The sequence below is a fragment of the Montipora foliosa genome, chromosome 3 (genome assembly GCF_036669935.1).
Source record: "Montipora foliosa isolate CH-2021 chromosome 3, ASM3666993v2, whole genome shotgun sequence".
Lineage (NCBI taxonomy): Eukaryota > Metazoa > Cnidaria > Anthozoa > Scleractinia > Acroporidae > Montipora > Montipora foliosa.
Genome location: NC_090871.1, coordinates 22349666 through 22362440, shown reverse-complemented (window position 1 = coordinate 22362440; position 12775 = coordinate 22349666). Strand labels below are relative to the sequence as shown.

The 12775-nt window shown below is 41.0% G+C and overlaps 1 protein-coding gene across 4 annotated transcripts in view; it reads left to right on the top strand.

Moving 5' to 3' along the window:
* Positions 1-12775, top strand: part of LOC137997077 (alkaline phosphatase-like) — a 37163-nt gene extending 24388 nt beyond the window's left edge. For all 4 annotated transcript variants that reach the window (XM_068842827.1, XM_068842826.1, XM_068842828.1 and 1 more), the window contains 6 exons: positions 6709-6957; positions 8420-8656; positions 10242-10382; positions 10720-10827; positions 11184-11474; positions 12420-12775. In XM_068842827.1, the coding sequence (XP_068698928.1) occupies positions 6709-6957; positions 8420-8656; positions 10242-10382; positions 10720-10827; positions 11184-11474; positions 12420-12652 (1259 nt within the window). In that variant the 3' untranslated portion in view covers positions 12653-12775. The remainder of the gene's footprint in view (positions 1-6708; positions 6958-8419; positions 8657-10241; positions 10383-10719; positions 10828-11183; positions 11475-12419) is intronic.

Genomic DNA, 12775 nt, shown 5'->3' with positions numbered 1-12775 from the left:
TGATCTTCATACCTAGTTATAGTTTGTATGGTCACGTGACCTTGTAAACATAAAAACGAGACTGAAATATTAAACTGCTTATTACATTCAGAAACTTCCCAGTTAAACATAAAACTTAGCTACAATATAGTTATAGATGCCATAATAACAGTTCCTGTCAATTTGTGAAGGTCATAGAGTCCACGTGACGTCGCGAGCATGGAAACGGGGCTCGTAAGAAGAAGTTTGTTGGCCACACAAAAATTATGGATAATACAATCCGTGATAATACAAGTTAGGATTATTGTACTAGAAAGGAAGCTGCATCTGATGACTTGACAGTTACTCAAGTTAGACGAACGAGCTTTTTTTCTCCAATTACCTCTTTGATAAGGGACTGTGCAATAATTATCAGGAAGGGGGGGTCCTAAAATGAGCTTCACCAAAGGAAAAATTAGAAAGGGTCCCCCCTCCAGCAGCGTCAACATTAGCTCTGACCCCCCCTCACGTTCTCTCAAAATTATGATGTGCCCCCCCCCCCCCCCTTCCCTCTCTAACCCGTACCACTGCGTCGTCAGGGATGAAGAGCACCTCGAAACTTTGTTCTTCATAATCGTCAATTTCCGAATCGTCTGATTGTTCATTATCTTCTTGGTCTTCGGAACTGCTAGATTGCTGCTCATCCAGGTTTTCTTTACCTTGAGCTTCCCCAGCACCTAGAACACGAGCTACGAGTGTTGTTTTTTCCCTCCGCTGATAGGTAAACCGTGTTCCTTTAGGTAGAGTTGGAAAATGTTTATTTATTCATTATCGAATTTGTGAAATTTAAATAAGACCCCCCTCAACTTACTTGAGAAATCTAATGTAGAGCCCCCCCTCCTTTCCATTGTTTTAACTTAAGGTCCCCCCCCCCCCGTCTGGTTTTAGGGCCCCCCCCCCCCTCCTGATAATTATTGCACAGTCCCTAAGAGTGGAAATCCATGACCTCCTTTTGAACCTCTGCAGGAATCCACCATTAACACATGGCCAAGCTTTACATATACGTATGGATTATAAATGTCAGCCTACTAGCTATGATGCAGTGACGTACTAGAAACAGTGCGTTGCTTTCATTCCGTCCCCCATGCCACAACAATCTTCCTTCCAATAGTCTGAGCACGCTGCTATGCCCTGGGGGACGGAATGCAAAGCAACGCACAAGGATTTGAGACGTGATCACGAAGAAGCAGATACAAAGATAATACTTCATGCTCTTTATGCTACCGCTGACAGTGCTACGCGCTTGTCCATCCATTCTCCGGACACCGATGTCCTTAACTTGTTCTGGCAATCAGAAAACATCCAGAGATGTGTGCTAATACCTCATTTGTCACTGGAAAGGGTGCCAATCACCGAGCCATCAAGTTGCAGCGGATCGTTAAAGCACTTGGTCCTGCCAAAACAGCCGCGTCGCTCGCATTTCACCCAATCATAGGAGCTGACAATACAGGAAGCTTTTCAGAGGATGGGAAAGTGGCTTGTTGGAAGGTCTTTCAAGATGCAGACGAGTCCAGCCTGAACGCTCATGGAAATCTCAGTCGAGAAGAATAGCCGGATGATGACATCATAATACAAACTGAAAGATTTGTCTGCCAGCTATACCAACTGAAGACCGACATATCCACTATGAAAGAGCTCACGTGGTTCCTCTTTAGAAAGAAGCAAGTACAGTCGGACACTTTGCTACCTACATTGTACCCATGCTACACTGGTCCAGGCAGTACTGCGTGCACACTTCAACCTGGTGGTCTGGAACAAAGATGACGTCCCGAATCCAGTGCTACCCTCCCCGAGTGATTATGGATAGCCCTTGGGGGATAAGGAGTGGGTTAATAATAATAATAATAATAATAATTGGCAGTGCTAATCCCCCTATACTTGCAGTATTGAGGACTGAATTGAGAAGGGCGCAGCTCATGAGATTGGGCTGAAAGCATACAAAGGCGCCTCTGGCTGCCGCTATACAGTCCATGTTGATGTCGGAGCACAGCACCACAGCTAGATGTTAATTATCTGTGAGTCGATTTTGATGAGGGAGGAAAACCGGAATACCAGGAGAAAAACCCTCGAGTCAGGTTGAGATCGACTGAAACTCAGCCCACATGCAGGCCGGCGCCAGAGTTGAACCCCGGCTCGCAGTGGTAGGAGGCTCGATAGATAACCACTAAGCCACCCTGACTCCCATGACAGATCTAACGCCAGCTCCCGAAGATTTCATCCAGCTTGTCAAGTGCAAGTGTGCAAAGCAGCGATGCTCTACCAACCGATGCCAATGCCGCAAAAGTGGGCTTCTCTGAGCAGATTGTGTAGCTGCTCTGACGATGTCGATTGCGTGACCCAGTGAGATGATCTTTATCAGGACGTCGAGAAAGAGGAGGAACAACAAGAAGAAGAGGACGAGTCCGATAAGTCAGAACCTGAGTGAAGACGCGAACAATTGTGAGCACGCCAAGAACGGCAAATAGTACGTCACACTAGGGTCGTAGATTTTCTACTGTATATAGAACTGTCTCTAGTACGTCATTGCATCATAGCTTGTAGGCTGACAGTCATTAATAATCCATACCTGCACGTATGATTGTATTGGTCCAGAGCCCTAGTTACGGAAATTTTCAAGAAAAGGAAACAAGTCTGTTCCAGCTCATTTCTGTAAGCTCGATTGGACGAAAGGTATCAACGTCCGTGGTCAAACTAATGTCATCTTATTAGATTTGTTTAAAACGTTTGACTCTGTGCCCACGAGAGATCACTCGTTATCTTGACTTCTATGGAGTTAGAAGTCACATGCTCAGGTGGATTAAAGCTTTATTGTCAAATCGTACACAGAAAGGAAAGGAAACGAAACGAACTATATTTAAGTGTCTAGTTGTTCTAGCTCTGGGAGCACTATTTGGTTTCTGGGGTTCCACAGGGCTCTGGTATGGGTCCTGCGTTTTTTATTTTATTTTTTATAAATGATATATCTTCTTCTATTCAATCAAAACTACGCCTGTTTGAGGATGACTGTGTTGGGAACAGAGAGGTACTTACCTTGCAGGACTGCCAAGCTCTCCAGGAAGATCTGCATTGCCTCTCCCTCTGGTCGAAGACCTGGCAACGTACCTTTAATGTCTCTTAGTGCCCAGGGGCACCCAACGTCAATTTTCGGAAAATATCTGTTCGGAAGACGATTTGAGATCTAGAATTTTCGGAACATTTGTTGCAAAATTTCTTGCTTGCCTGCCTCTCCTAGGACTTTCGAACATCTGAAAAATGGTATAATTGCCCATTTTTAACGGATTTTTACCCTAACAAGGTCACCTAGAATTTTCGGGAGCCTTTTTTCTAGCTGAAAATTTCGAAAAAGTAAGTTTTAATCCCTATAATGTTCGGATCACTAGATTTTCAGCTAGGAAATCCGAACAGATGAAAGATTTTTAGGGGATAAAAATATGCCTTTATCTACCCTTAAAATACTAAAATACGTTTGACAATGCTATGTTTAAGTGACGAACTATATTCACGTTGGGTGCCCCTAAGTTCTTTCATCTTGGGATAAATCGTAAAAAACGTCCCTGTTGACTTAAAGCATTTTTTGAATGGCAAGCGTATTTCAAAAGTGCCTTCTACAATCTATTTAGGCTTGCATATTACTCAGTGACGATCTATCCTGGAACGAACATTGTGATAATATCAGTTGACAAGAAGGCGAACTCAACGCTCTGTCTCCTCAGACGAATCTTATCTGGCTGATCTCCGGAGGTCAAGAGTAACACATATCTTACCCTTATACGCTCTAAATTGGAGTATTCTAACACTCTAATGTATGGAATCCCTACTCGCAATGAAATATCGATAAGATAGAGATTGTGCGACGTCGTGCGGCTATAGATTTGTCCGTCAATGATTATTCCCGTTCAGTAGAAATGCCTCCCCAATGATTGATGCGCTGGGTTGGGACTCATTGGAACCACGACACTACAGATTTTTCAACCAAATGTGTATGTTTTATAAGATATATAAATGGGATTTTGCTATGATCTCTCTACCAGCTAAGGTATCTCGAAATACAAGAGCTGCACGCTGTCGCAACTGTGCACCATTTCACCAACTTGGTACATCAAATGATACGTATAAATTCCCTTTTTATCCTAGAGTGCCATAAGGACTTGGAACAATTAACCTATATCTGTAATTCCTAAATCGCTAAGAGAATTTAAAGCCTCCATTCCCGTATCAATGTAGACGTTCTTCTTTGCATATATTCTATTTTAATTATTCATTTATTTACTTAAGCTTTATTATTTAAAAATTCTAGTATAGCTTTTACTGTTTTAGAAGGACACTGATGTTAATCAGTGTAAAATGATTAAAGGCTTGGTCATGTTAGTGAATTCCCGCAGAGGTTCAAAAGAAGGCCATTGAGTTTCACTCTTATCAAAGAGATAATTGGAGAAATAAACTTTGTACGTCTAACACGAGTAGCTGTCGAGTTATCAGATGCAATTTCCTTTCTAGTGCAATAATCCTAATTTGTATTAACACGAATTAGATTGGCTATAATCTTGGTGTAGCTAGCAGACGTCCTCTTACGAACCTTGCTTCCACGCCCGTGACGTCATGTGACCTCTACGACCTTCACAAACTGACATGAACTGTTAAGGGTATCTATAACTATATTGTAGATATGTTTAATGCATAACTGGGAATGTTATAATGAGTTTAGCATTACAGCCTCGTTTTCATGTTTACAAGGTCACATGACCATACAAACTATAACTAGGTATTACGATCAGAGATTATTACAATGTATCCAAGTTTGGTGATAATTGGTGTACATTTGTGGACGTTATAAGGGGTTTTATACCACAGGTAACCCAGGCTCACTGTGTGCGTCACGTAGGTATTAAAATATAGAGAACATATGAGGCGAAGTTTAGGTCTGAAAATTTGCTAGAAAATGGTAATAAAAATCGATAAAACTTATCATGTGGTGAGCTGTTGTTGTCTTTAATACTTACACGAAGTTTCGGGGAAAATGGTCCCCGTTCACTTTCCTTCATAATATAGTGACAAGGTAGGAGACGGAAGCCAGCGTCGGGACTCCGATCGACCCAAAACAAGCACGATTTTTTCCGCAAAAATCAAATCCAGTCGCTAAATAAACACGCCAGGTTCGTGGAATAGGAATTTCTCTAAACCATGAATCCACTGAAGCATCTCCAGGTAGCAACGCGGAGCCACCAGACTCCGTAAAACTTGTAAGTTAACCTGCTAAAATGGCGGCCAGAAAGCGTGGTACTCACGAAGTGCCCAATTCAAAATGGCACTGAACTCTGGACGCCTGGTGACGAGTATAATAAGTCTCCCTCGAGGGAGGGGAGTCCCAAATTGCTCAGTGAGTTTTGTTTGGGACTCCCCTCCCTCCAAAACTTATTATACTCGTCACCAGGCGTTCAGAGTTCAGTGCCATTTTGAATTGGGCACTTCGTGAGTACCACGCTTTCTGGCCGCCATTTTAGCAGGTTAACTTACAAGTTTTACGGAGTCTGGTGGCTCCGTGTTGCTACCTGGAGATGCTTCAGTGGATTCATGGTTTAGAGAATCTCCTATTCCACGAACCTGGCGTGTTTATTTAGCGACTGGATTTGATTTTCGCGGAAAAAATCGTGCTTGTTTTGGGTCGATCGGAGTCGCGACGCTGGCTTCCGTCTCCTACCTTGTCACTATATTATGAAGGAAAGTGAACGGGGACCATTTTCCCCGAAACTGCGTGTACGTATTAAAGACAACAACAGCTCACCACATGGTAAGTTTTATCGATTTTTATTACCATTTTCTAGCAAATTTTTAGACCTAAACTTTGCCTCACATGTTCTCTATATTTTAATACCTACGTGACGCACACAGTGAGCCTGGGTTACCTGTGTTTATACTTCATCCTCGTTTCCAATGCTGGGATCCATACGTCACATTTTAAAATCCCCGTAAATCTCGTTTTAGCGAGTTACAAACTTGCCGCTAACATTTTTCTTGTCTACAAGGCCCCAATGAACACTTCTAGACTGGTGATGGCTTGCTTTCAGTACGAAATGCATACGGAACTTTATATTATGACATTAAATCTGCTCCCAGACTATAATAGCCTTTGATGTTTCCTAAAATTATTCATTGTTAATTAAGGTCTTTAATATATTTCAATGTGCTTCTGTATATTTTTAATTATAGGAAAAATTGCGAAAGAGATCTCTTGGTCTCACTTGGCATCAGTATTGCTATCCTGCCCTGAATAGTATTTACCTTCCCTGTTGACTTCGGTCAACTTTGGATCTTTCTCAGAATTGTGTGGAATAGGAAGATGGGCGGAGCTTGTGTTTTCTAAGCAAGCAAATCAAATAACTGGATGAGGGGTCACGGAGGGAGCCCTTTTCTTTTCGAACTGTGCATGGGCTCTAGTGTTATCCGAAAGACTAGAAAGTCTTAGTATTTAAAATTATTACCATTCTAATTGAGACAATTAAGGGAGCACTTGAATGCACTGCAGGAGAGTTGGGTTTCCTCTTGTACATATCCCAGGAGCGGTCATTTCAATTGTTGTATGGCTGGTAGAACCCCGGTGCCCATAACAGTCTACGCATGCTCAAAGGGGCTTTGCACCCGTTGCTTCGTTTTCTTAAAGTCGTATAGCTGTGCTCTATCTATCTTCAAAAGGTGTGATTGGCGTTGATGAAACCGTCAAACGAAGTTACTGCTCAAGTTTGAATGAACGCAATAAGGTTATTTCGATACTCACGCTGGCAGAGAAAGCTGGGATGTCCACGGGCTTTATATCAACCGCCCGAGCTACGCACGCCACTCCAGCTGCTCTGTACGCTCACTCCGCTGACAGGAACTGGGAAAGTGACAAGGATCTAAGAACCAACGCCAAGGATGATGACCCTAGTAACTGCAAAGACATAGGTAATGTATGTGAATAGGCAAGGTTATTAACAGTATTCTAGTTAGTTCTCAAAGAGGAAGATTTCAAACACTTCGCAGATGTTCCTTAAATGCGATGGAAACTTTCATTTTTAATGGCGTTTTTAAAACTTATTTAATTATTTATGAGCATAAAAGCCTATCAAAACATCGATAAACGTAGCGCGCATAAAGAATAGTAATGAGGCCCGCCTTGTTTTTCTTGCATGGTAATATCTTCCCTAACATTTCGAACTTTTGTTTGAACTCCCGAGGGACACGCTTTTTGTGGAATATTTTTGAAGCCGTTCAAAAAATGCCCAGCACGTGTTTCTCGGGTCTAAAAACACTCGGCTACGCCAAGTGTTTTTAAACCCGATATATAAAACACGGCTGTTCGTTTTTTCCTCACTTAAGAGATAAAGTCAATCACCGTAGTGGAACCCTCAATGCTCCACCCATCTGCACCTCTTCGAAAGGTTTTTCATAAAATTCTAAATTTAATCTAAGGGTTCTTTACCCTCCCTTGTAACCATTTTTCGTGTCAGTCCATCCAATTTCCATGTTTGCGGGGTAGGAAAGGTCTTGCATTTTAAAATGACAATCTAGTAGGTTTTTATTTCTTAGTTTTGATTTTTTTATATACTTCAAATAGCTACTTTAATATTTACAATACAATACAATACAGTACAATGCATTACACAGAGCAAAGATAAGTTAGGGTTAATTACAAGATAACTAAGAACTTAACTGCGAAAACCAAACTGTGATGAATATTACATAGTGAAAATAATGCAGAATGGTTACTCAGAGTGTAGCTTCCATCCCTAACTTCCTGGCCCTATACATATTTTTCTACTTCACATTGAATTTTAACCTTAGCCTTGAAAAATATAAGGCAGAGTTTGAGTTCTTCTGCAGTCCCATATGTAGATTTTAGTTGAAGAGTAAGGGACATTTTGAAGTAATTATGCCGAGTATGACATGTTCCAAAGAGAGAATATAAAGTCCTTTGATAAAGCGAGAATAAATAGTTCAAAATTCTTCCAAAAATTGCGTGTTTGCGAAAAAAGGAAAAAGAGACGACTCAAAGATTCAGGCTCACGTTTGTAGAAGGAGCATCTATCATCTGTTACAAAAGCTATTTTATATAGTTAAGTATTGGTAAATCTTGTACTAGAAAGCTTTAACAGAAAGTCCTGTTACTTTATCAACTACATTCCATAAAAATTTAAAAAGCAATTGATTTAAGTCTTTGATAATTTCTTTTGGTGCAGACAAAGGGGACATTCTAGTAGCTGACATTGCTGTTATTTTAATGTACCTGATATGAGCCACGTGGGATCACCAGCAAAAGCCCTGGGAAAGCGTTGCAAGTCGTCCCTAGGCGGCCTTAATGATCGTTTCCTAGTTTTATCCCTCCCATCAATTAAAACCCACTTTGTTGCTGTTGTTTTTTTAACAGCTACTCAACTTATTGAGTATCCGCATGGTAATGGAATAGACGTCATTTTTGCTGGCGGCAGAGAAAAGTTTATGCCAAACAAAGTGACTGACCCTGAATATCCAGACAAAAAGGGCGGCAGAGAGGATGGACGAAATTTGATTCAAGAGTGGGTCGCTAAGTACCCTAATTCGGTTTACGTTTGGAACAAGAAACAATTTGATGAGATTGAGCCAGAGAAGACTGAAAAAGTGATGGGTTGGTGATTTCTTCCATGAGAATATGATGGAACAGAGTGATTCCCTGTGGCCGGTGATGATTATTTAAAATCTATTATTAGATCGCGCCCGTGCTGAGAGGATTTTTCTTTTCTTTTGTCACCACGACCGTGCGTTTCACTTTCACACCAACTGACCGATGAGGTGTCGTCTTTGAAATAACCGCGCACTATTACAAGGAACTAATAATAGATTTCAAGTAATTTTTATCGAAATATGGCCAAATATAGGGGACTCTCTCTCTTACTTCATAAGCTTTTGTTTCTTCCTAACAGTGCATGATAATTTCTGAGAAATTCTGGTCACCGAGGCCAAGAATTCGTTAGAACTGATCGACAAGAATATTCGACATACAGTATTGCCTTTTTGCACACTAGACGCATTGAGATAAATATTAGATGATGTAAAAATGGCGGACGACTGAAGAGGCTAAAAGAGCAAAATATATGTCGAATTACTGCATTAGCTATTTTCATCTCTTATTTGGGAATGTTGTTTGTGAAAACCTGTCTCAAAGACAACCTTTTTTACTGAACGGTAAAAAATGAAGAGTTCCCTCGCCATCGAATGCTGAACAGGCGGCGGACATTTGTCTTATTTTGTTTAAAATGATGATCTGACTTGACTGTGAATAATGCGGTTACGGTTTTGAATAGCTTGAGACAAATTCAACATGCGCGCGGCTTTATATAGAGACGAAATTCACCAGTTAGGGAGGCTCGAAAGGCGTTCAACACTTAGAAGACTCTCTGTTTAGATCGAATGACGCTATAACACTGTATCACGTAACAGCAATGTTCTGGTACCATATGAAACACTGATCATTTCCAAACAAGATGTGATCATTTTTGTGATGTCATAAGTTACCTTGGCAACGGAATAGCCCAGCAAAAAAACCCTACATTTTGGATTTAGTTGCTCATATCTCAATAAGGAACTCGCCGCCCTTTTTCATTGCTGAAAAGTGATTAGAAGGCCACGATGAAACTTTCAGGAAAGTTTAAAAGAATTCTGTCGAAAGAAATCACAAAATTAAAGTGGCTTTGAATCCGCTGGACATAATCTTTTTAAACTTTGCAGAAAGTTTTATGTTGTCCTTCTAATTACTTTTCAAAAATAAAAAATGGGGGTCACCGAGTTCGTTTTTGAGATATAAGAAACTAAAGACAAAATAAAGGGTGTTTTTACAGGGCTTTCCAGTTACCACGGCGACATATTACGTCACAATAATGACTTTTTCTTGTTCAGCAATAATTCTTGTTTCATTTGGTACCACAATATTGTCAATACATGATACAACGTTGTGGTGCTGTTCCTTCTAATACGAGCGTCACTTGCGTGGAAGCGTTGAAACTGGTTCGAGCCTCCTTAATGTAGCCCCGAAAGTTTCTTTTAATTCACAGTTCAACTATTGATGGTGAATGGTGTGATGTGTCCTGGGAAAGATGACAAAGTCGTTTCTTGCCAACGAGCCTAAAGTGTCCCAAGCGGGACTCAAACCTTCGACTGGTGGTGTTATGGAGGTATGATGCTTATTTTACTTCTTGTATGATTATTTTTCTTAGGTTTGTTTGAACCAAGCCATATGGAATATGAAGTAGACAGGGCCGAAGGTGAACCTGGAGAGCCATCCATTGCAGAGATGACAGAGAAGGCCATCAACATTCTGAAGAAAAACCCAAAGGGATATTTCTTGTTGGTCGAAGGTGAATGTTTGGCCTTTACACACGCGGCGGTTATAATTTGGTGGTAAGGTGGGGCCTCAACTTGGCCTCCGTGTGACAAGAATATAATTTTTCTTGGTGGTTTTCAGTTGGTTTGCGAGTATAAAGCGAGTTTACCTTTGCGTATAGGTAGAATTCACAACACTTAAAAACAGTTACTATGACTCAAGTATGGAGAAGGTGCTAGCTCCTAATCATGTTTTCCTTAAACAGTCTTACAGTTTCTCTTTGAAAGCTAGGCAGAAGGTAACTGGAAAATGGTCTTTTTCTTGATCATCTTGGACCCTGTGCTTTATATACCTACCTTGTTCGTTCTCAGGCGGGCGAATTGATCACGGCCACCACGCAGGGAAGGCAGTGCGTGCTTTGAATGAAGCGATTGCCATGGCAAAGGCGTGTGCCACAGCCATAGATATGACAAATCGAGGTAAGTTAATGAGTAATATGTCTGTATAAAGAATTCTTAGAATACTGCGAGTTCTGGCGTTTGTCTGAGTTTTGAAGGACTCCTTCCTACTCTCGACTTCTGCGCTCTTCTGTTTTGTGGAAGTTCTTGATCAAAGTTGGAGTCGAGAAATGGCTGATTAACAAGAAAAGGCGTTGTTCCAACTGAATGTTAATGTTCCTCACTTTACAAAACGAGACTGGCTCACTCAAATTCCTGATGCAAAAACGATAAAAAAATAGTTTCTCTTTTAGAGGAAATAGGCTATTCCAAGTCTTTATTTTTAATGGCTCTTACTTAGTTTTACGTTTTTGTATTTAATTGACATTTTAAAACAGATGACACCCTATTGATAGTAACCGCTGACCACTCACATGTATTCGCCATGGCTGGTTACCCCGGACGCGGAAACCCGATCTTTGGCGTAGCAGTTCCACCGGAAACAAACGAGCCTGAAACTGCGAAAGACGGCATGCCTTACACAGTTCTCGGATATACGAACGGACCTGGAGGAAAGCGGATAAATGGCACTCGGCAAAACCTCACCGGGGTGGACACGGGGAGTAAAGATTACTTGCAGCAGGCTGCGGTATGGCTCGGTTCCGAAACGCACGGGGGAGATGACGTAGGTATGTATAGTATAAAATAGAAAAGGGGTATAATAATTTCCAAAATTTATTTTTACCACAATTACTTGTAATCTCGCAATTTGATTGGTTAATTTGCCGTCGTCCCTAAGAGTCTAGACAACGCTACCCGCGTCATTTTGGGAAATAAACCAATCAGGTTGAGAGAAACTTATAGACAACGCTTGGTCCTTCTTTGTGTCACGATCTTGGTCGCGCTCTGATAAAACAACTTCTTTGCAGTTCGAACGTACTAGGAGCCGAATATTTAAAGGTACGGAGAACAGTATACAAGTAGTCACAGCTAAGACACCACTCGGGTAAAAAACCTTGCAGTTTCAAGAAAACTGGTTATTATTGTTATTATTATTATTATTATTATTTTTTTTTTTTGTTATTCAAATACAAGGTCAATCGAACGGTGGGTAGAAAAAGTAGGCAGGGAAAAATCTAACCTTTCTCTTGTTCGGTTTCCGCGATTACTTTCAATTAACTTTGAGGTACCATCCAATTCGTCTTTGACATCTCCATTTTTAACAGATCGATGCAGGACGCTGTCTTCATTGTGCTCATTGTTATGGTTAGCAGAGTCCGGCTCTGTTTCTGTTTCTTATATACTGGTGTCACATTATTTTCTGAACCAATCCTGACGACAATTGTAATAGCGGTGTCATGAGTGTATATAAGTGAGGATGAGGCGAAAGAATGCATTAACCATACATGGGCCTTCCCCGAAGAAAAACGTGGTCAAAGTGCACAGTTGTCTTAAGGATAACATCTGACTGGTTAGCGTTTCACAGTGTAGCGCAAAGCCTTAAATAGACTTTTAAAATTATCATGAGGGGATGGGATGAATGGGTCAGTGCTGTCCCGCTTCATCCTCAGTTCTTTCTCTGATCATAGTTCATCTAAACCATGCTATATCTTTGTTCCGTCCATGAAATATAGGCATATACGCGGACGGTCCTGGGGCCTATTTATTTCACGGTGTTGTGGAACAGCAGTATATTTTCCACGTCATGGATCACGCAATGTGTTTGAGCGACAGCAAGAAAGGATTATGCAATAAGCACGTCACTCGCGGAGGCCCAGCCGTGAAAAGCTCCTGCAGTACAAACCAGGCAGCGCTGACTATCTTATGTGCATTGTTGATGCTTTCCTTTACAGTCTTTAAGGTTTAATTTTCCTTTTGATTTACTGTGCAAGTTCTTTTTTTTGCATGTAGTCAAATAGTTGTTTTGTTTGTATAGAAGTGATAATTTTGGGAATTAAAAAGTATACTACCAAGTCTAAAAATTAACAAA